This window comes from Tiliqua scincoides, chromosome 2 (assembly GCF_035046505.1).
Source record: "Tiliqua scincoides isolate rTilSci1 chromosome 2, rTilSci1.hap2, whole genome shotgun sequence".
In the NCBI taxonomy this organism is placed as follows: domain Eukaryota; kingdom Metazoa; phylum Chordata; class Lepidosauria; order Squamata; family Scincidae; genus Tiliqua; species Tiliqua scincoides.
In genome coordinates, this window is record NC_089822.1 from 41,278,113 (window position 1) to 41,299,591 (window position 21,479).

The 21,479-nt window shown below is 41.4% G+C and overlaps 1 protein-coding gene across 3 annotated transcripts in view; it reads left to right on the forward strand.

The window, feature by feature from the left end:
- Positions 1-4,644, forward strand: part of SLF1 (SMC5-SMC6 complex localization factor 1) — a 52,935-nt gene extending 48,291 nt beyond the window's left edge. For 2 of the 3 annotated variants that reach the window (XM_066614968.1, XM_066614970.1), the window contains 2 exons: positions 390-572; positions 3,682-4,643. In XM_066614968.1, the coding sequence (XP_066471065.1) occupies positions 390-572; positions 3,682-4,187 (689 nt within the window). In that variant the 3' untranslated portion in view covers positions 4,188-4,643. Of the gene's footprint in view, positions 1-389; positions 573-3,681 lie in introns of all 3 variants that reach the window. The other variant, XM_066614967.1, reaches the window with a different exon arrangement.
- The last annotated feature ends 16,835 nt before the right edge of the window (positions 4,645-21,479 follow it).

Consider the following 21,479-nt stretch of genomic DNA (forward strand, 5'->3'; position numbering starts at 1 on the left):
TTCTGGCCTTTTTCTAGTAAATGCAGGGACAAAAGAACTGTGACTAGCTTTCCAGCCAGGACTAGAATCTCCTATAGCTCTCACAAACTTCAGTCAGTGTGGGGCTTTGAGTACAAATACTTGGATCTTATTGTAACAATAATCTGTTTTGTGGAAGGGGAGTGACATCTACACGTGACTGCAGAATGTAACCAGAGTTTTGCCTATACAAGAGTATTTGCAGCTAATATCACTGTTAATATATAGTACATAATGCATGTATTTCAACATTTTTCACAGTACTAACTAGAAAAAGGAGAGGGGTGTGTGTTAAGGAATCTAGATTATAATATTTGGAGCATCCTCCTATCATTTGCTATTTCTCAAACTTCTCTTGATTTATAATTCAGATAATGCTGGCTGGACGCCTTTGCATGAAGCCTGTAACCATGGTAGCACAGTGTGTGTCCGTGAAATTCTGCAACATTGTCCAGAGGTAGATCTGTTCAGTCAAGTGAATGGGGTGACTCCCTTGCATGATGCACTGTCAAACAGACATGTAGAGATTGCCAAGCTTCTACTTCAGCATGGGGGTGAGTGCATTTATGTTAAATCAGCTTAGAGAAATTTGAGTCCATAAAAACTGCAGAGTATTAAAATAAGAGGTTGTTCTGGATGTCATATTGAAAGCTAGAGATTTTCATAAATATTGATGTATATCTTGCCATATTTATGTTCATTCTTCTTGTCAGTTAGATTATCTTAAGCCCATAATGTTAGTTGCTTTTTCATGTTTACTGAACTGCAGAATTTATTTTAAAGATTAAATGGGAAACTATCATATGATTAGATGGCTACCAGCCTTTTCACAAAAACTTGATTTTTACATTTATTTTTACAATGAACTGCAGGCACATTTCAGCTTAATTGCTTCATGCTGGATGAATTTTAACACAGTTCTGCTTACATTTATGGAAATCGCACCATTTGGAAGTTAAATCTACTTCTACAAGGACTAGATTTATAATTTGGAGTGAAATACATTCAAAATAGCTCATGTAATGGTGGAATGTGTCTTTTTTAAAAACACCTTCACAAATCATAATATTAATTTTAGACCCTCTTTGAGAAACACTGCTCCTTGCAGTGTTTAATTGAATGCATGCACACATGTACAAATATAAAAACTAAATTGTGCATTTCTGAAAAGACTTCTTTGATTTTAATATTCTTATTTCTACTCTAATTTTGCATTCTGTCTTGTTTCCAGATTTGTATTGCTATAATAATTCTGTACATATCTATACACAGAAAAACAATGTTCTATACTTAGCTTTTTAACTAAACTTGCCCAGAGACAGAAACATTGTGCTGATTTTGTTGGCTTCATAAGACCTTTGTACATCTGCAGTCTTCTCCTGCCCCCTAAAGGCTACTTTCTTTTGTCTGTGGCTGACATCCTTTCACAATCAATACATTACTAGCTCTTCTCCCTCTGTATGTTGTGCTGAGCCTTAATGCTATCTCCCAGGTGTTTTATCTGCTGCACCATACAACTGACATTCCAAGCCAATACATGGCCTCACTTCAATCGGTCTAAGTGATGCAAGAGCCAATATTACAGCAAGTCCAAGTCTTCAATACAAAGTGGCATTACACTGACAGATGTGCATTTTTCCTTCGTGTCTATGAAGAATGGGCAGTGGATGATCCTCCTGTCCTAGGGGAGAGGATCTACTTGCACTTTCATTCATCAAGGTCTTCTGGCAACTGTACAAACTGCATGTGCAGACTTACCTTTGCTGTTATATGCCAGGCTTTGGCCTGTCAAGCAGTTTGACAGCAGTATGACTGGAACTATGTTGCACACTCAGTGTAGAATTACTTGTGTTTGGTAACTATATGTTGGAGTCTTTTAGCACTTTCCCTCTCCTAGTTCACATGTCATCCTTGCATTTTAGTTTTTTTAAAACCTTATCATGTGTGTCATCTGCACTGTATTGCAGGTAAGACACATGATGCAAAAGCTAGATAATTTCCTAGAAAATGGGAGGAGCATTTCCATTCCACGTGCTTATATTCTCCAGCGTGTGTTGGATCTTGCATTTGAAGGATAAGGTGCCCATTTTTGTAGTATTTCTCTTCTTCCTAAACTGAGGGGAGGAGGGAAGAACCTTATGAAGCAGGCCTGCTCACTGACCAACATTCTCTTTCAAGGTTATTGGCATGGTAAAGGGGAAAAGGTTGCCACTGAATGCCTAGAGCTCTTTTTAATGACTGTTTGGTGCATTGTTATTTCACCAGATTTTTGGTCTTTGTTTAATCTTTTTTCTCCCTACTACTGTGATAATATTTTGCCTAGCTTTAGTTTTTAGTTCCTTTCTCTTTTTGCCATGTTTATAATTATCAGTATATTTATAGTTGCCTTCACTGCCTTGGAGATGCCAATGAGAACCAAAGATGTCAAAGGACTCCTTGAGTATATGTTTTAATAAATAAATGTATGGATCTGGGCTATTATATTGCATCTCACTATGGGGCTAGATATGCTAAGGGCGCAATACTAACCTGGGGTTAGGACCCCAGGAGGGTCGCAAACGTGTCATAAAGCATGTGTGTGCTGTCTTGGGATTGAGCCAGGCTGGCACAGGGACGCATGCCAGTCTGTGGAGGCAGGATACAGCCTCTGCGCTGACTTGGGGAGGGAGGGTTGCGTTGGCCAACGCAGGGGTCTGGGGAGGAGCCAGGAAGGAGGAATTTTGGGGCAGTTGGAGGGTGCTCCTGGGAGCGGGGGAAGTGGGAGGTGGAACTAGGACCCGACTATTATGCCAGATCCCAATCCTATTCCCGAGCAGCGTGGAGCAGCTTCGAGCTGCTCCATTCTCCTCAGACTTGTGCCACTTCCTGAGGTGGCGCAAGTCCAAGGAGACCCATTGGGGCCATGGTGGCTTACCCGGGGGTGTGGAGAAGAGTTTCCCCTTGCCTCCGGCTGAGCCACTTTTGGCCCCAAACTTGCACTGGATACAGCGCAGGCCTCCTGGCCTGCCTTTTCCAGCACACGATAGGATTGCACTGTAAGTAATTCAGCAGCTAACGTAGTACAACTTTTTTCTCCTGTTTCTTTTGTTTAATACTGGAGGTGTTGCTGTCAACTGAAAGAAGATGCTGTCCATCTTCTATAAAGAGTACTTAAAAGTTTTACTGTTTTTTGAAGTTGATAAACAGGTTACATTGTCACAATCTGTGTGTCTTATGATTTCATCAGAACCAAGTATCTTATATTCTTGTAGGCATTGCATTGTCATTTTAAGTTCACTAAAAGAAAGTACATATATTTTAAGAACTTGGATTAACTGATTGTGTTCAAGTCAGAAATCTATGCTATACAAATAAGATCAAGGGCAGCATTTTAACATTCAGCTCATAGCTAAATCACAATATGGACAAAAAGACCAGATCTGCAGACAGAAAACAGAAGTCAGCAGGCCAGCTGTCACCCATAAACCATTAATTGCCTTTTCCTGGAACAGGCCATGGTTTAAAAATTTTTATTCTGATCATTTAGGCAGTAAAATGTGACCTATCCAGTGAATTACAGATCTTAAAAATTGTACAGTCCTTTATATGCTACAGAAGCCCAGCCAGTTGTTTAGCCACTTAATAAAGATGTTGTTTCTTATTAATGTTTTATTTCTCCTGCAGGACCACTATTGCTACAGATGAAAGATTCTGAGGGACAATTGCCACTGGATTACATAGACTGTATAACAACTAAGCAAAATCTTTTACAAGTTGTCAAGCCAGAAGAAACTGTTGAGAACTTTCATGCTCAAGTGGAAAAAAATTTATATAATCAACAGGCAGAATTTTTGACAGTCTTAGTTTGCAAGATGTTACTAAACTTTTGTTCTGTGTATAACTTATTTATACCCCTTTCTGCAACCTTTAAAAAATTTACCTGTTCAAAACCTTTACTGGCAACAACGGGTAGCAAGTTTAATACTAGCTCTCCCACCCATTGGTTCATAGATCTTTATTTTAGAGAGCTTAAAACCTTTCAGAATCTTCCAGATTATCTTCAGAAAACTATTGAGGAACTTCAAAAATGCCCAGAAGAACAGGTGCAAGCTTTTATAGCAACATTGCAACAAATTTCTGTGGAAATTCAGATGTCTTGCCTTGATTTGTCAAACAAATTTTCAAGCTAGTCCCACTTCCCTAGATCCAGTAGTTTAACACATTCATTGACTTCTACAACTAATGCTAATACATCAATGCCTGGTTGACTCACAAGGGAATTGATAGAAACTACATAGGCATCTTAAAATTTTGATCAGTAAGTGAGTGCCGGTAGTGGTCCTACACCAACGCAGCCATCTTATTAAGCCAGTATATATGGACAGTTAAACTTTCTTTGGTTGTCGCTGGTCTCCTCATTAGAAGTCATGGAGCATATATAATTTTTGAAGTTTATATTTTTGTTAGCAATGTTTCCATAAAATAAATGAATATTTGTTTGGAAAACTGTATATGTGGTTTATCACTTCTCTTAGAGCATAGGATATTTATCACTTAATGATTTCAGTCATTTATTGCAATATGTTTATAGTATTTAAGCATTCATATTTTTTGTGTATTAATGTTTTATGCATTGCTTTTATTCTGAACTACAAATATAAAATCAGAGGTTTTGAAAATGTTTTGAGCAAAATAAATGGCACTACTGTGCACCTTTAATATTTTTCTCTCAGTTTTTGCAAGGTGCCTTCTCTCCTGTTTTCTATAGGACTCAGTAAGGCACCATATTATTACTTGCGTTGCAAGTGGGGTGGTAGTGAAAGCTTTAATAACTTCAGCCATGAAACTATTTGTTTTGGGACACAAGACTGCTGGGTTACAGAACAATTTTATCTATCTAGACATTGTTTCCTCACCTTTCCACCTCTTATGAGGCCCTCAAGCTGGCTCACATTTTGTTTATAACACAGTTCCATCCACAGAAGCAGATGGTGAATATCGGGGGAAGGAAGGGATGATTGAGATATAAAATTATTCATGGGATGGATAAAGCTTTTTGCCCCTCTCGCACAACCCCACAACCAGGGGACATCCACCAAAGTTGACTGGAGGAAGAATTATAACAGACAAAATAATTATTTCTTTACCCAGTATTTAATCTGTGGAACTCCTTGCCAAAGGATGTTGTGATGGCATCTTGCCTGGAAGCTTTTAAAAGGGGGTTGGGCAGATTTATGGGGCAGAGGGGGAGGCCCATCACAGATTGCAAATCCTAAAAACCATTTGCAGTCTCCAGGTTTTAAAGGTAGCCTGTCTCCAGATGCAAGATGCAACGGAGTGGCAACAGGTTACAAATATCATGTTAAGAACATAAGAACAGCCCCACTGGATCAGGCCATAGGCCCATCTAGTCCAGCTTCCTGTATCTCACAGGCCCACCAAATGCCCCATGGAGCACACCAGATAACAAGAGACCTGCATCCTGGTGCCCTCCTTGCATCTGGCATTCTGATATAGCCCATTTCTAAAATCAGGAGGTTGCACATAAACATCATGGCTTATAACCCGTAATGGATTTTTCCTCCAGAAACTTGTCCAATCCCCTTTTAAAGGCATCCAGGCCAGACGCCATCACCACATCCTGTGGCAAGGTGTTCCACAGACCAACCACACACTGAGTAACGAAATATTTTCTTTTGTGTGTCCTAACCCTCCCAACACTCAATTTGAGTGGATGTCCCCTCGTTTTGGTGTTATGTGAGAGTGTAAAGAGCATCTCTCTATCCACTTTATCCTTGCCATGCATAATTTTGTATGTCTCAGTCATGCCCCCCTCAGGCATCTCTTTTCTAGGCTGAAGAGGCCCAAACGCTGTAGCCTTTCCTCATAAGGAAGGTACCCCAGCCCAGTAATCATCTTAGTCGCTCTCTTTTGCACCTTTTCCATTTCCACTATATCCTTCTTGAGATGTGGTGACCAGAACTGGACACAATACTCCAGGTGTGGCCTTACCATCGATTTGTACAACGGCATTATAATATTAGCTGTTCTCAATACCTTTTCTAATGATCCTAAGCATAGTATTGGCCTTCTTCACTGCTGCCGCACATTGGGTCAACACTCATCGACCTGTCCACCACCACCCTGAGATCTCTCTCCTGATCTGTCACAGACAGCTTAGAACCCATCATGTGAAGCTTTGATTTTTTTGCCCCAATGTGCATGACCTTACACTTACTGACATTGAAGCGCATCTGCCATTTTGCTGCCCATTCTGCCAGTTTGGAGAGATCCTTCTGGAGCTCCTCACAATCACTTCTGGTCTTCACCACTTGGAAAAGTTTGATGTCGTCTGCAAACAGCCACCTCACTGCTCAACCCTGTCTCCAGGTCATTTATGAAGAGGTTGAAGAGCATCGGTCCCAGGACAGATCCTTGGGGCACACCGCTTTTCACCTCTCTCCATTGTGAAAATTGCCCATTGACACCCACTCTCTGTTTCCTGGTCTTCAACCAGTTCTCAATCCATGAGAGGACCTGTCCTTTAATTCCCTGACTGGAGTTTTTTAGTAGCCTTTGGTGGGGGACCATGTCAAACGCCTTCTGGAAGTCCAGATATATAATGTCCATGGGTTCTCCCGCATCCACATGCCTGTTGAACTTTTCAAAGAATTCTATAAGGTTTGTGAGGCAAGACTTACCCTTACAGAAGCCAGGCCGATTCTCCCTCAGCAAGTCTTGTTCGTCTATGTGTTTTGAGATCCTATCTTTGATGAGGCATTCCACTATCTTACCCGGTATAAATGTTAGGCTGACCAGCCTATAGTTTCCAGGGTCCCCCCCTCTTTCCCTTTTTAAAGATAGGCATGACATTTGCTATCCTCCAATCCTCTGGCACCGTGGCCGTTTTGAGGGACAAGTTGCATATTTTAGTCAAGAGATCAGCAACTTCATTCTTCAATTCCTTAATAACTCTTGGGTGGATGCCATCAGGGCCCGGTGACTTATTGATCTTTAATTTATCAATGAGGTCTGAAACATCTTCTCTTTTAACCTCTATCTGACTTAACTCCTCGGTCAGGAGGAGGAGCACTCATGTTGTAATCAGTGCTCCCAGTGTCATCTGGTGGTGGTGGGCCACTGTGAGAAGTTCTACTAATTGGACTCTTGGCTTGATCCAGCAAAGCTCTTCTTATGTCTTTGAGGGGGAGGCATGTAGTGAGGTTTGAAGGGCACGGCAGGTGGTGACAACGCTGGTGGTGACTCTTGGTCTTCTCCCCACAAAGACAAAAGAAACAATTGTTAGATAGTGTGGGTTTAAGGTGAGAAGTGGTTCCAAAGATATCTTGGAAGAGTTTATAATCTGACAGCTGTTTGCAACCACTGTGCCATGGCACATTGGTGTGCCATGAGTGTGCCACAGGAATTTGGGGGAAAGTCATTTATTAGTAAGGCTAGTGAGGGATGTGAGTCTCCCAGTGGAAGCATGGTATGCCTTGTCAATTGCCGAACACCTGATGGTATGCCTTGACAATTTTAGTGTCTTGATAGTTTGCTGTGAGATGAAAAAGGTTGAAAATCACTGATCTGTGACATAGAAGTAGGCACATCTTACTAGGTGAGTTTAAGGAAGAAATCTGAGGCACAAAAAAGGGACTGAAAGTCATGGTTTCATTGTACTTCTAGTATGGCAGTTTCCCTGCATTTAAGTAGAAGATCTCAGTCTGCAATCCTATTTACTTTTGAGCAGACATGCATAGGATTGGGCTGTGAGTCACTTCCCCACAAAGACCTAAATATGATATCTGAAAATTATCTAGCCCTTTGATAACCAATTCTTTCCATCTTTTCAGAAAGTAGGTTGGAACAAGAATCCCTAGCAGGACTGAAAAGGCATCTTTTTTACTACTACTACTACTACTACTACTACTACTACTACTACTACTAATTTGATTTATACTCCACCTTTCTCCCTGAAGGGCAACCAAGGTGGCTACAAGAAGGGGGTGGTCTCTCCTCTTCCTCTCTTCTAGCACATGTTTAGAAGAACCAGGATTACTTCCTGGGGTCCCCCATCTAGAATCTGTCACTTGTTGCATTGGTGAATGTGGAGATAAGTTTACATGTTGCTGTTGCATGTGACAATACATGGATTGGATAGTAACTTTCACTGAAGAGGAATAAATCAGACTTCCCAAAACCTTCCCAAAAGTCACTCACTGAAACAGAAAGCAGCAGCTTTCTGCTTAGCTTCCTTCCCAAACCATTTTGGGCAGTAAAGGTATAGTCCTTATAATTTCAGCAAGTAGGGTTACCATTGGGGTCATTTAGTCTCCCCAGGTCCTGGCCATTCTTTCAGGATCCTATCCCTCCCGAGAACTTGGTACTCCATAGCAGCTAAGGGGGACTGCCCTGTAGTAGTAGATTGCCTGGTTGCAAATCAGTGTAGCACAGCTAAGAAGGATGCTGTTTTTATTACTGCTGTTGTGAATTAGCATTGCACATCTCTTACATTTTAACTTTATTACATCCTGCTTGCTGACCTCCCCTTTACATCTTTTTTCCTTATCCCTATGCATATGTGCTTATGTGTAATATGCACACAGGAACACGTACTTGCCAGATGACAACACTTCATGCATCTAAGGAAGTGGACTCTGGTATGTGAAAGCTCATACAGCAGTAAATGTCTTTGTCATTAAAGGACCACAAGATTCATGCTGGAATCTGGCCATTTGAGAGCTGCATTTTAGACCAGTGTTTTTCAACTGTTGGTATGCAAGAAGTTGTCCAGTGGTGCACGCGGGGCCATGAATCACTTCCAGGTTTGGTGAAGAAGCAACTGCTCTGAGGAAAGCTAAGAAAGTGTCGCTGCACCCTGTTCTGCAGCCCCTCCAAGCTTTGCCAAGCCACCGCACTCTGTTTTGGTGAGCACTCACAAGAACAGGGTGCAGTGACTGCTGCTTGGAGCAAAGAAGTAACCACTCTGAGCTTTGTGCTTCCCAGAAGTGACCTCATGGCACCAGGTGTTTTAGGTATTATGGTACTTGAGAAAATTACAACATGAGCAATGCTACATCAGGAGAAATGGGTTGAAAAACACTTTCAGACTATTAGGCCTTGAAACGCTCACAAGAAAGGCATTGCACTATTTCAACTAGATTTGGTTACTTACGCTTTTCTTAACTTAAAACAGGAAGGTAGTAACCACACTGTGGAATGTAAAGAATTGTCTGGCATGTCATCTCTCATCTTAAGAAGACTGGAGTGTGTTCTAGCTATTTCTCCCGATATGGGTAGAGCTCATATACCCCTATAAAAGCCAGCCAGCCTTTCTGGTTTTGTGATCTCAGATTACTAGTAAGATTGCATTTATTTTTAAAAAGGAATATAAAATGCAGTCAAAGAATGACATAAACCAATAAGCCTTTTGGCTATTTCAAATGTTATGCCCATTTGCTATTAAACAAATAATCTTGTGGTAATGGAATTTTTGCTGAAGAACAGAGTGGGTTTATGAAGAAATCTACTATGGATAATTCCTTTGTAGTCCATCACGCGATCCAAAAATATTCTGGGTATTACCAATTTTTATTTTACACTCCTGTAAATCTCATTTAGACATTTGAATGATGGAAAATAATTGTGGGGAAGACTGGCCTAAACACAGAAAATGGCTCCGTATGCACGCTAATTTGCACCTTCAGAATAATGCAGAGATCCATATTGGGGCTAAAGGCTAAGTCCTTCCAATGCACAGAGTAAGAAAGGGTTGCCATCTTGTCTCATAAAAGTTAATGATACTGTATCAGTACTGTTGGGAGAAAACGGGTAAATCCAGAGAGTTCAGTTCCTAAGTTCTTTGATTACCAAGTTTTCTTCTGTATGCAGATATGGTGCAACTATCATGGGACAGTACCCAGACCTTTGGCACTATTGTGCACCATGATGTCCATTCCAACACCAGAGGAAGTTCTACTGACAATGCACCAATCATCTAGCTGCTGTTCATTATGTAGTAGTAATAATAATAATAATAATAACTAGGTATTTATATACCGCCTTTCTGGTCATTGGATTACTCCTCTGACTTTATTTAAGGCAGTTTACATAGGCAGGCATTTCTAAATCCCTCAAGAGTATTTTTACAATCATAGAGGTTCTCTCTTTCAAGAACCAAAAACATTTCAGAATCGATCTTCCTGGTTTGGTCTCACTTCTGGCCTCCAGTTCTCCCATACAGGCTGACAAGCAGCTCCATCTCTCACATGGGCAGCCAAGATGCTTCTTGCTCACACCAATGTAGCAGGAGTAAACAGAATGATAAGAACATGGTCATAAGTTATGAGCAGCAATCTTCTTTGTTAGTTTTCAGACAACTAACATGGTTGTTTTGGCTTATAGTTTTATGGAAAAATTCAGTTGAGTAGGTTACTGCTCAAGACCTCCTTACACCTGAGGCAGCATGCCAAATGCTTCCCACTGGCTTACCCGATGATGTGCCAGCCTCTGCTCCTCCCACTCTCCAATATTCTAGCTTAGCACTTTCCTCCCCTCTACATTTCATCTTTCTCTCTGTCGCCCTCCTGCTTTTCCATTCTACGGAGTGGAAGGAGAAGGAAGGGTAGTGAAAGCTAGGAGGTTGACAGGAATGGGCAACCCCCACCAATCTGCTGCCTGAGGCAACTGCTTCAGTGGGCCTCATGGAGTGGCTGGACCTGATTGAATTATTTGTAGTTTAAGATTTATACACTTAACACTGTGTAAGAGCGCATCACAGGGATTTCTTAATTCAGGTGCTAATGGCATAAGTCATTGGTTCTCAAACTTTTAGTACTTGGACCCACTTTTTAGAATGAGAATCTGTCAGGACCCACTGGAAGTTATGTCATGACCGGAAGTGACATCATCAAGCAGGAAAATTTTAAAAAATCCAAGGCTGCAATCCTACCCACACTTACCTAGGAGTAAGTCCCATTTACTATTATTGTTAAAAGAATATACACAATAGCCTGTTAAAAGTATAGATCTGTAACATTTCCCCAAATGCAGTCACATACCATGGTAGCATCAAATTTACTATACTAAAAATAAAATATTGAAATGAATGGGGACACATCTGAAACTGGCTCGCGACCCACCTAGTGGGTCCCAATCCATAGTTTGAGAAAGACTTGCATAAACATTAGCTTAAACATTAAAAAAGAAAAAGAAAAACATAAAAAACATTAAAAAAGAAAAACATAAAAAAACATTAAAAAAGAAAAAGAAAAAGAAAAGAAACATAAAAGAAACATTAAAAAAGAAAACAACATTAAAAAAACAAATATACAGTATTTTTGTCTTAAGAAGCAGAGTCAGAAATATGCTAATTAATAATCAGTATGGTTGGCAATGTTAGAATTACTTCTGTTTATATGGCTTTTATTTGAGATGATTACTATAAATTCAAATGTAGCCAAGATGATGATTCAAAATGGAATTTCAAATATTTTTTAAGCAATGAGATGAGTTATTCAAGTTGATAGATGAACACCATATTACAAATTGGGGCGGGGAATTAGCTTGTATTTTGAAGGATTCCTGTTAGTCCAATTATTTTTTCTATCACATCATTAAAATTTAAGCTCATGCACGCAAAGGATGCAAAAAGCTTAGTTTAGGTCACGTTTGCAATGTTGGTTTGCTTAAGAAACTACAGCATTCTCTTTTGAAATGTCCATTCTAACAGTCTATAAGAGAGGAAGTGTGTGAGGCCTCTTTTGAACAAAATTTAAAGTTTAGTTCCAGGGAAGATTAGTGGTTTAGAAGAGGAATGATTCAAATATTGCTAAGTGTCTGGTAAAACATTGCTTATTCATGTGCAAAAAATTGGGTCTTGTTTATGCTTACTTTTAGGGTATTTTTTACATGTGGAATAACTATTTCAAACCATAATAGATTTTTGGAATGTAATTTTTTGCCACAGCTTCCAGCTTACACACTAAAGATTGACTTTAGCCTCACTGCTACATGAACAATATCATATACCTGAGCTTATAGCAGCTTCATGGGAACCATTTTCACAAGGATAACAACAGGAGGGGAAAGATCCCCCATGGCTGCTCTTTTGATTCAAGGGGGAAAATGCAAGTGTAAGTGATGTTTTTAGCACCACATCTGGTTTGAGTCTCCCACATGCAAGTCACGAGATTTCAATCCTATGAAAAACTGTTATGTATAAAGCCAGCCTTTTGACTAAGTGGAATAGCTAAAGAAAATGCATTCAATACAGCTTGGTTTAAAGTTTCTGATAAGCACTAGTTCATGTAACCATTGGAAGAATTTCAACAAAAGTATTGTCAACAAAATACAACATGAGGGAATACTATATACAGGTGGGGCCTTGGTATCCGTGCAGGATCCATTCTCAGATCACCCTGGATACCGAAAACCATGAATAAGCAAATTTGCAGTTTTGGCCCTTTAAATCCACTGGGGAAGCCCTCTCAAGGACTCGGAATGCCTTCAAAGGCATAAAAACATCACTTCCAGAGCACACAGCCTCTGCAGGCTTTAGAATGCCCTCTGGAGGTAACCAGAGCAGCGCTTCAGTGGTTTGGTTTGGGCCAAGTCTGCCTCAATGTGAGTCCAGGAGACCCATGTTACGCTAAACCAGATCCACGGATAGATCACACAGGCCAACACACATTTTGCTTCCTTAAACATTACACCTTCTGGGCATATTTGGGGTGCTGATTCCAAAAATGGCATCTGTTTTGCCCTATCACGTCTAGTTTTGGAGACACGGCATAGTTGTTTTAGTGAATGGTTCAAGCAGCTTCCTTATGAGGAAGCCTACACCATGGTTTCCTTATGAGGAAGCTGCTTGAACCATTCAATAATGAAGTTATACTATATCTCCAAAACTAGACGTGATAGGGCAAAATGGATGCCATTTTTGGAATCGGTACCTCAAATTCATATCAAACCACCATAAGTTTGGGGAAAACGTTTCTGACCCTCAATTTTGTAGGCGTGTGTAATCCATGGATACAGAGGACCCACCTGTATAGCAAAATTATGGAAAGACAAAAGCTTAAGAGACAACATCCATCTTGAGCAGCCAGGAGTTCAGCAAGGGTTCATCATGTATCACATGTTCTAAACACCAAGTATTTGAAAGCAATCTGATTTGTGCTCAAATGGCCATTAAAATTTGATTGTATGAGTTCCAGAATTCAAAAGCCAGTTCAAAATTATTCTTTGTGCATGAGGGTTGAAATGTACAAAAACATTACTTAACCCATTGGAGGTGGGGAAGCTGGTTGTGCTAGGGTTAAAATTTAACTATATATATTACATTATCAAGAAAATGTACCAGTACAAAATAATAGCTTGTGCAAGTTTTATTACTGACAATGCTTTGATTTCAATGAAGTTTCTTCTTATAGCTAAAAGTGGGAGTACTGTTTTCTCAAGGTAAACCACATAAGGTTCTTTCTTTTAAATTTTGCTATTTAAGACAATACTTTTGGTTCAAAGTTCTCCCCTGGTTAGGAGAACTTTCTTTAATGCCAAGTTGTGTTGAAAGTCTGGTTTTCAAGTTTTAATTGTTAGTGACTTTTCTAATCCTGCTGAGTTCCATAGTCATCCTTACAGCAGCTTATATTTGTCTGCTTCACAGTTAGACTAAGTTACAGAAACAACTCTGATCTTTATGGGCTTTTTATAATGAGAACGTATTGCATTATCTCAAATATATCCCAAAATTCCTGTTATGTGCTGAAGTCTCCTAAAAGAATAAATGTGATGTGTCAGTTTGATGTAGTCAGCCAATTATTAGTTTAAGTCTTTTCAAAGCAAAACTTCTCTGTGTGGGGGACATGCTATCTATAATAGCTCTTAAACGGCTGAAGATGGAATTAGTTTTTTTTATATGGATACCATGTGAATTTATGATAACGTAACTTCTCTATCAACCCCTTATGATTTTAGGAGTGTTCATGGAACACGAAGAATTTCTTGTTCCCTGATGTGCCTTTTCATACTCTGTACAAAAAAGAAGGGAGGGAACTGATAAGATTAAACAGCTGAGTACACTTATCAAAGGCTTTACCATGGATGTATTTAGAGGGAGTTCACTCCTGTTATTAAATTAAGATCTTTTTTTCCTTGGCAAATCCATAAAAATGGTTTTGAAAGTATATTGTGCAGCGGCAGCACTAAGTCCAGGAAACAAGCCTTTGTAATGTTACCAACTTATTTGCCTACAGCAAGTTGCAACCACTAATAAAACCAGTGCTTTGCTTTGTTATCCTTTTCCAGAGACAGGCTACATCATGCTTTCCAAGTGCATAATGGGAAAAAAAAAAATTTCAAAAGCAGCTTTATAACCAGGTGGACTGTATTCATCTCTTTTTTTCATACAAGGTCTGATGGCTCCTGTTATTTTAAGCATACCTAGAAATAAAAGCCTCCTTCGTCACTAATGATGGTCAAGAGAAGACGGACTTGTATATCTGGTAATATTTCAACTAGCTGGGCTTACTGACGATACGAGAATTATTTGGTACCGATAGACACATTGAAAATCAATCATTTGTTATGCCCTTCTTAACCCAAGCAGCTTTAAAGGTTGTCTTTGCAAACCATAAGAGATGTTCCCTATCAGCCCTCTCCACAGACTGCACCCACACCATTTTAGGTCAGAAGGTAGGGAATCAGCCTTGGTGTTTCAGCAACAACAAATGGTAAGAGCTCCTCAAAGGAGGGGTGATATATAAATGTGAGTGATAACATGCACATCCTCTGCTAAATATTCACCTAGAGTATTTAGAAGGCTACAATGCAAAAACTCTGAGGAGCAAAGGAGAGTTTTTATAAATTTGTTGATGTGGGCTCAGATTCATAAGGGACAGTAAATTAAGTTTACAACTGTTGCACATGAGGGAATCTAAACTATTCTATATATAATGTGAGTATAGATTGGGTGGCCCCAAATCCACAAAGCCATAGAACTCCATTAAAAACATTCTTCATAGATTCTAACTATGTGTGGATATGGGTCTGCTTCTGTCCATGTACTGAGCTGCAATATCATGCTCTAGCTTTGGTAATTTGGGGGAAGGGCAATACAAATTTGGTTCACAACTACAGATTTGTTAGGTCTACCCACCTCTCAGAGCAGGGGTATGAAATCCCATTTCATACAACAGGCAAAGTAGCATTCACAATGCTGATGAAGGCTGGAAGTGATGTCATCAAGCAGGAAGTGACAGCATTAAGCAGGTCATGGCCAGAAATAAGCACTTTTTCTCATTTAGGAACACAGGTGCAAAGGACAGAAGAGAAAGTACAAATCTTGATCATATTTTAAAGATATGGGAGAGCCCAATTATCATGCAACTGCTCTTTCAGCAGTGACACCGCAGCACAACTCAACTGCTGAGACCAGCCAATGCTGGTGCTCTGAGGGCCAGATAATGAGCTTCTGCGTACTGCATATGGCCCATGGGCCTTATGTTTGACACACCTGTCTTAGGACGACCATGCAGGAAGTGATTATGCAATTCTACCCATAATGTCCATTCAAACCAGGAAGTAAAGGACAGGTGTTCTTCCTGGAGGTGGGTCCCAACGTTTCAGGAATACAGAATTAAATATCCAATTTGAAATAAAAACCGATGTTGGTTAGACAAATTTCCAAACTTGACTTTGAATTTCCTGGAGTTTTGTTGGATTTTAGCTTGAACATTAAATCACTTTTATGTGTAACATTCAGATGATGGAATGGACTACACTAGTTACAATACTGCCATTACTACAAGAGCATTTTAACTTTAGCTCTTACTTAAACCCCAGCAGCATGAACACCTCACTAACACCCAGTGACACTGTGCCTACATAAGCAATGTGCAAAACAAAATCTACCACTTGTCTAGTAGCTGAGTTAAAGTGTGAAAGAAAATTTTATATCTATACTCGGCATGCATCAGTGACCAGCACATTCAACTGTAGTCCTGTAGTCAACAGGTGCTTCCCTGATCCTTACCTTTTCAAACTGCAATACAAGAATGCATTTCTGACTAAAATGACTCTCTGCTCTTGCTGGAATACAATATCACTGTTATTACAATACTGTTTTATTTATCATGTTAAGATGATTTTACAATACATGTAAAAGCTCTCTGAACTATGGATTAAAATACAAAATGGGAGATGCAGATATCCCTAAGTCACGCTATTAATAAGTTAAATACACAGGTCCCTCCACCACTACAAAAATACTGACTAGGGAAAATGCATTACTTAGGAGCTTTTACATAATCAATAAGGCAGTCTCTCTCCACCTTCCAAAGCTGAGAATTTCTGCACTCACCACTGATAGGAACATTGAAAATGCAAGTACAGTTGCATTATAGTAGCAAAACAGCTGCATTATAGTAGCAAAACAGCATACACAAGACACTTACTCAGACACCATAGAGAGCAACATTGTTTATTCGTATTTTATGTTAAAACCCATTCTGTATGTAGGTTACTTGCTATACTTACATATTGCAAATGAAGTGATTTCTTGGTAATGAACAATAGTAACCAAATATAGGCCTACAAGAAACCAAGGATTTGAGCATGAGCCATTACAGAAATAGAACATGAGATATGTATCACAATAAGAACAGCCCCAATGGATCAGGCCATAGGACCATCTAGTCCAGCTTCCTGTATCTCACAGTGGCCCACCAAATGCCCCAGGGAGCACACCTGATAACAAGAGACCTCATTCTGGTGCCCTCCCCTGCATCTGGCATTCTGACATAGCCCATTTCTAAAATCAGAAGGTTGTACATGCACATCATGGCTTGTAACCCGCGATGGATTTTTCCTCCAGAAACTTGTCCAATACCCTTTGAAAGGCGTCCAGGCCGGACACCATCACCACATCCTGTGGCAAGGAGTTCCACAGACCAACCACACGCTGAGTAAAGAACTATTTTCTTTTGTATTTTCTTTTGAGCCATTTAGTTATTTGATTTTTCTCTGTAAACTGCTTTGTGAACTTTTAGTTGAAAAGCGGTATATAAATACTGTTAATAATAATAATAATAAATAAATAAATAAATAAATAAATAAATAGTCTGTTCTAACTTTCCCAACACTCAATTTGAGAAGATGTCCCCTGGTTCTGGTGTTATGTGAGAGTGTAAAGAGCATCTCTCTATCCACTCTGTCCATCCCCTGCATAATTTTTTATGTCTCAATCATGTCCCCCCTCAGGTGCCTCTTTTCTAGGCTGAAGAGGCCCAAACGCCGTAGCCTTTACATTATAATATTAGCCATTTTGTTCTCAATACCTTTTCTAATGATCCCAAGCATAGAATTGGCCTTCTTCACAGCCGCTGCACATTGAGTCGACACTTTCATCGACCTGTCCACCACCACCCCAAGATCTCTCTCCTGATCTGTCACAGACAGCTCAGAACCCATCAGCCTATATGTGAAATTTTGGTTTTTTTGCCCCAATGTGCATGACCTTACACTTACTGACATTGAAGCGCATCTGCCATTTTGCTGCCCATTCTGCCAGTCTGGAGAGATCCTCCTGGAGCTCCTCACAATCACTTCTGGTCTTCACCACTTGGAAAAGTTTGGTGTCGTCTGCAAACTTTGCCACCTCACTGCTCAACCCTGTCTCCAGGTCATTTATGAAGAGGTTGAAGAGCATCGGTCCCAGGACAGATCCTTGGGGCACACCGCTTTTCACCTCTCTCCATTGTGAAAATTGCCCATTGACACCCACTCTCTGTTTCCTGGTCTTCAACCAGTTCTCAATCCATGAGAGGACCTGTCCTCTAATTCCCTGACTGTGGAGTTTTTTAGTAGCCTTTGGTGAGGGACGGTGTCGAACGCCTTCTGAAAGTCCAGATATATAATGTCTACAGGTTCTCCCACATTCACATGCCTGTTGACCTTTACAAAGAATTCTATAAGGTCCGTGAGGCAAGACTTACCCTTACAGAAGCCAGGCTGATTCTCCCTCAGCAAGGCCTGTTTGTCTATGTGTTTTGTGATTCTATCTTTGATGAGGCATTCCACCATCTTACCAAGTATAGATGTTAGACTGATTGGCCTATAGTTTCCAGGGTCCCCCCTCCTTCTCTTTTTAAAGATCGGTGTGACATTTGCTATCCTCCAATCTTCTGGCACTGTGGCCGTTTTGAGGAACAAGTTGCATATCTTAGTCAAGAGATCAGCAACTTCATTCTTCAATTCCTTAATAACTCTTGGGTGGATGCCATCAGGGCCCAGTGACTTATTGATCTTTAATTTATCAATGAGGTCTGAAACATCTTCTCTTTTAACCTCTATCTGACTTAATTCCTCGGTCAGGAGGGACCGTTCAGGCAGCCGTATCTGCCCGAGGTCTTCTGCCGTGAAGATAGATGCAAAGAACTCATTTAATTTCTCTGCCATCTCTAAGTCTCCTTTTATCTCCCCTTTCCCTCCCTCACCATCTAGAGGGCCAACCGCTTCTCTGTCAGGTTTCCTGCTTCTAACATATTTGAAGAAGCTTTTATTATTCCCCTTAATGTTGCTGGCCATGTGTTCCTCATAGTCTCGCTTGGCCTCCCATATCACCTTCTTACATTTCTTTTGCCACAGTTTATGTTCCTTTTTATTCTCCTCATTAGGGCAAGACTTCCATTTATGGAAGGAAGCTTATTTGCCCTTCATGGCCTCTCTAACTTGGCTCATTAGCCATGCGGGCACCCTCCTGGATTTAGTGGAACCCTTCTTTCTTTGTGGTATACACCTCTGCTGGGCCTCTATTACTGTTGTTTTAAGCTGCCTCCATGCACTCTGGACAGATCTTTTTACCTTCCCATCATAAATTATGATTATAAATTATAAATCACTTTAAATGTGTGCTAGTTGGATAATATAGTTGGTATAATCATAGATACAGTCAGTCATTTCCCTTGCACCCCCCAGTCCAGCCAACCAGCCTACAGTGACCAATATGTAGAGATGTTAGATTTTTGTTGTTGTTGTTACAGATTTTGGATTTCTTTTTTCATACAAAAATGAGAAGTGCAGAAAGCAGTGTTGTGTTTTTATTTCATAATCGCCAAAACATAACACCTTGATCCATTAAGAACAAAGAACATTCAGAATTTTTAGATGTGTCTCTGCTATCAAATGTGTTGTCTAGCCATGTCTTCCTTTTGCAACAGCTAAGAACAGGGATCATCTAATCTCCTTTAGGGAACACCAGGGACTCCAACTATTGCTTCTGCTGGTCAACTATACTTCTGAATCGCTTTTGTTTCTCAGGACTGCACTGTTGCTGCTGGTGGTGGGGGGGCTTGAATACTGATCGTCTGCAGAATTCCATTGCATCCCCCCTCACAGGAAAGGAAATCTTACTGATCTAATGGCCCAATCCTGTGCTCGGCAGCACGGCTCCGTGCTGCCAAGCACTGTCACAAATGTGCTGTAAGGGACATTTGCCAGCCTCATCACAGGGCTCTTGGCCGTGCTAGCCGGTAGGCGGGGGCAGGGAGGGGGAGGAGGCATTCCGGGGAGGGGGGAGGCTGGTGGGGGGGCAGAGAGAGGGCGGGGAGGAGGCGTGATGGGGAGGTGTGACGTGGGGAGGGGCGTGGGCTGCAGGTGCGCCTGGGGGAGGGATGGGAGGGATGCTCTGCAGGATCCAGGGCACTTGTGTAGGGCTGCTCACCCTACACAAGTGCCTTTACCTTACCGCCAGCCAAGTGGGTGGTAAAGTGAGTAGCCCCATTGCGGGGCTGCTTACCTTACTTGGGGGAAGGGGACAAAAGTCCCCTCCTCCTGAGGTGCCTCCTGAGGTAGTGTGGGAGGCGCAGGATCAGGTGGCAGCCCTTCTCGGTGCCACCGAGCCTGGGTGCTCCGGGCAGCCCAGGATTGGGCTGTAAACACCACACTCTTACTCTCAACAGGGCACACCTGCATCTGTACTCTGGTGGCACCACACTCCTTCACAAACACAGAGTATTTCCTTCACAATATAGTGTTTGTGAGGGATACACAGTGTCCCTCACAAACATTATGTCAAGCCAGAGAAGATGTGTGACTGATGCTGTTGTCAATTCGGTGTTACCCTCTCTGTTTCTCTTTGATCTCAACAGGTAGCTGACCCACAGGTGATGACACCATGGGGTATGATATGAACCATCCAGCCTGCCTGCTCTCAGTGACCAGTAGATGTTGGAATTTGGATGCAATGCCGCTGCAGGACTTTGGAGGGCAGTGTACTGTCCAGACACTTGAGACCCTTTACCTGCCCTCTATGAGTCTTGCAGGAGTTGTGGTTCTTAATACTATTTCCTTGCTGACCTTTTCTTCACACTCATTTCTCTCTTCTACACTATTCATGCAGGAGAATGTGTGCTCTGTCCTGTCTCCACAATGGCAGACCAACTCCGCCTGCTTGCATACATTCATACAAGGAGAACAGCTCTAGGGGGTCTCTGTTCCACAAGTAGTAGGAACCTCTGACCATTCAGAAGGTCTGTAATCTTGGAAACTATTTATTTTGAAACCTTAGCCAGTCTCTGTTCCTGTGTATGTTAATTGATAGCAACAGCCATAGCTGGGTGCTGGATTTTACCTTAGGAAAAGGGTCCATCCTTCCACTGATGGCTCTGCTCCTCCTCCATTTCCACCTGTAGGAAACCAGCTGCTACTCCTTCCAGTCAGCACCTATGGCTTTGCAGATTCCATGACAGACAGTGAACCAGCCGGTGTTGCCAGACCTTGCTTGTTATTTGGTTGTTTGTTAGATTACCTAGAATGGAACTGCCCTATTGGGTGGAGATGGCTGGTGACCCCCCTCCCTGTATTTCCTTCAGATGCTGCTCTATCACTGATATCATTCAATCAAATGTTTGACTGGATCACCCTTATTGTCTGTTGTAAGCAGATCGGGATCCTTCCCCCCCCCCTTGTTGATTCTTACCTCAGCTGGCCTCAGGATGAGGTTTTGCTCCCAGGGTCTGCAGCATTCTCATTCTGTGACTCCTTAGGTTCCAAAGGTGGGATGTTTCTCAGTGATCACGAGGCCCTGTTTTTTGCTGCCATGGTATATGGCGGGACAGCGGTAAGGGAACAAGAGCAGCAGCATACCAACAGCAATGCCAGTAGGTGCCAGCATTGAAGCAAAGGGCACTGGGAATGTATGGGTGTGGCTAGATAGGCAGGTTGCTGCAGCCAGTGCCCTGTGTCACTTGCTAGCCTGATGATTGGTCCATGTAGTGCTCCTTTGATAGGACTGTGTGCTACAGCCTCCCAGCCAGGTGTACCTGTTTGTGGTGATGCAAGCTGTTAAATGCCAGATGGGGTGCTCTTTGCTTGTCTCCTTCTGTAGCTGGGTAGTAAGAAAGCAGGTTTGTACAATAGCTGGTATGAATTCTAGACCTGGCCCCCCCTCGTCTTTTGTATCTGCCATGGGTGTTTCTGGCCAG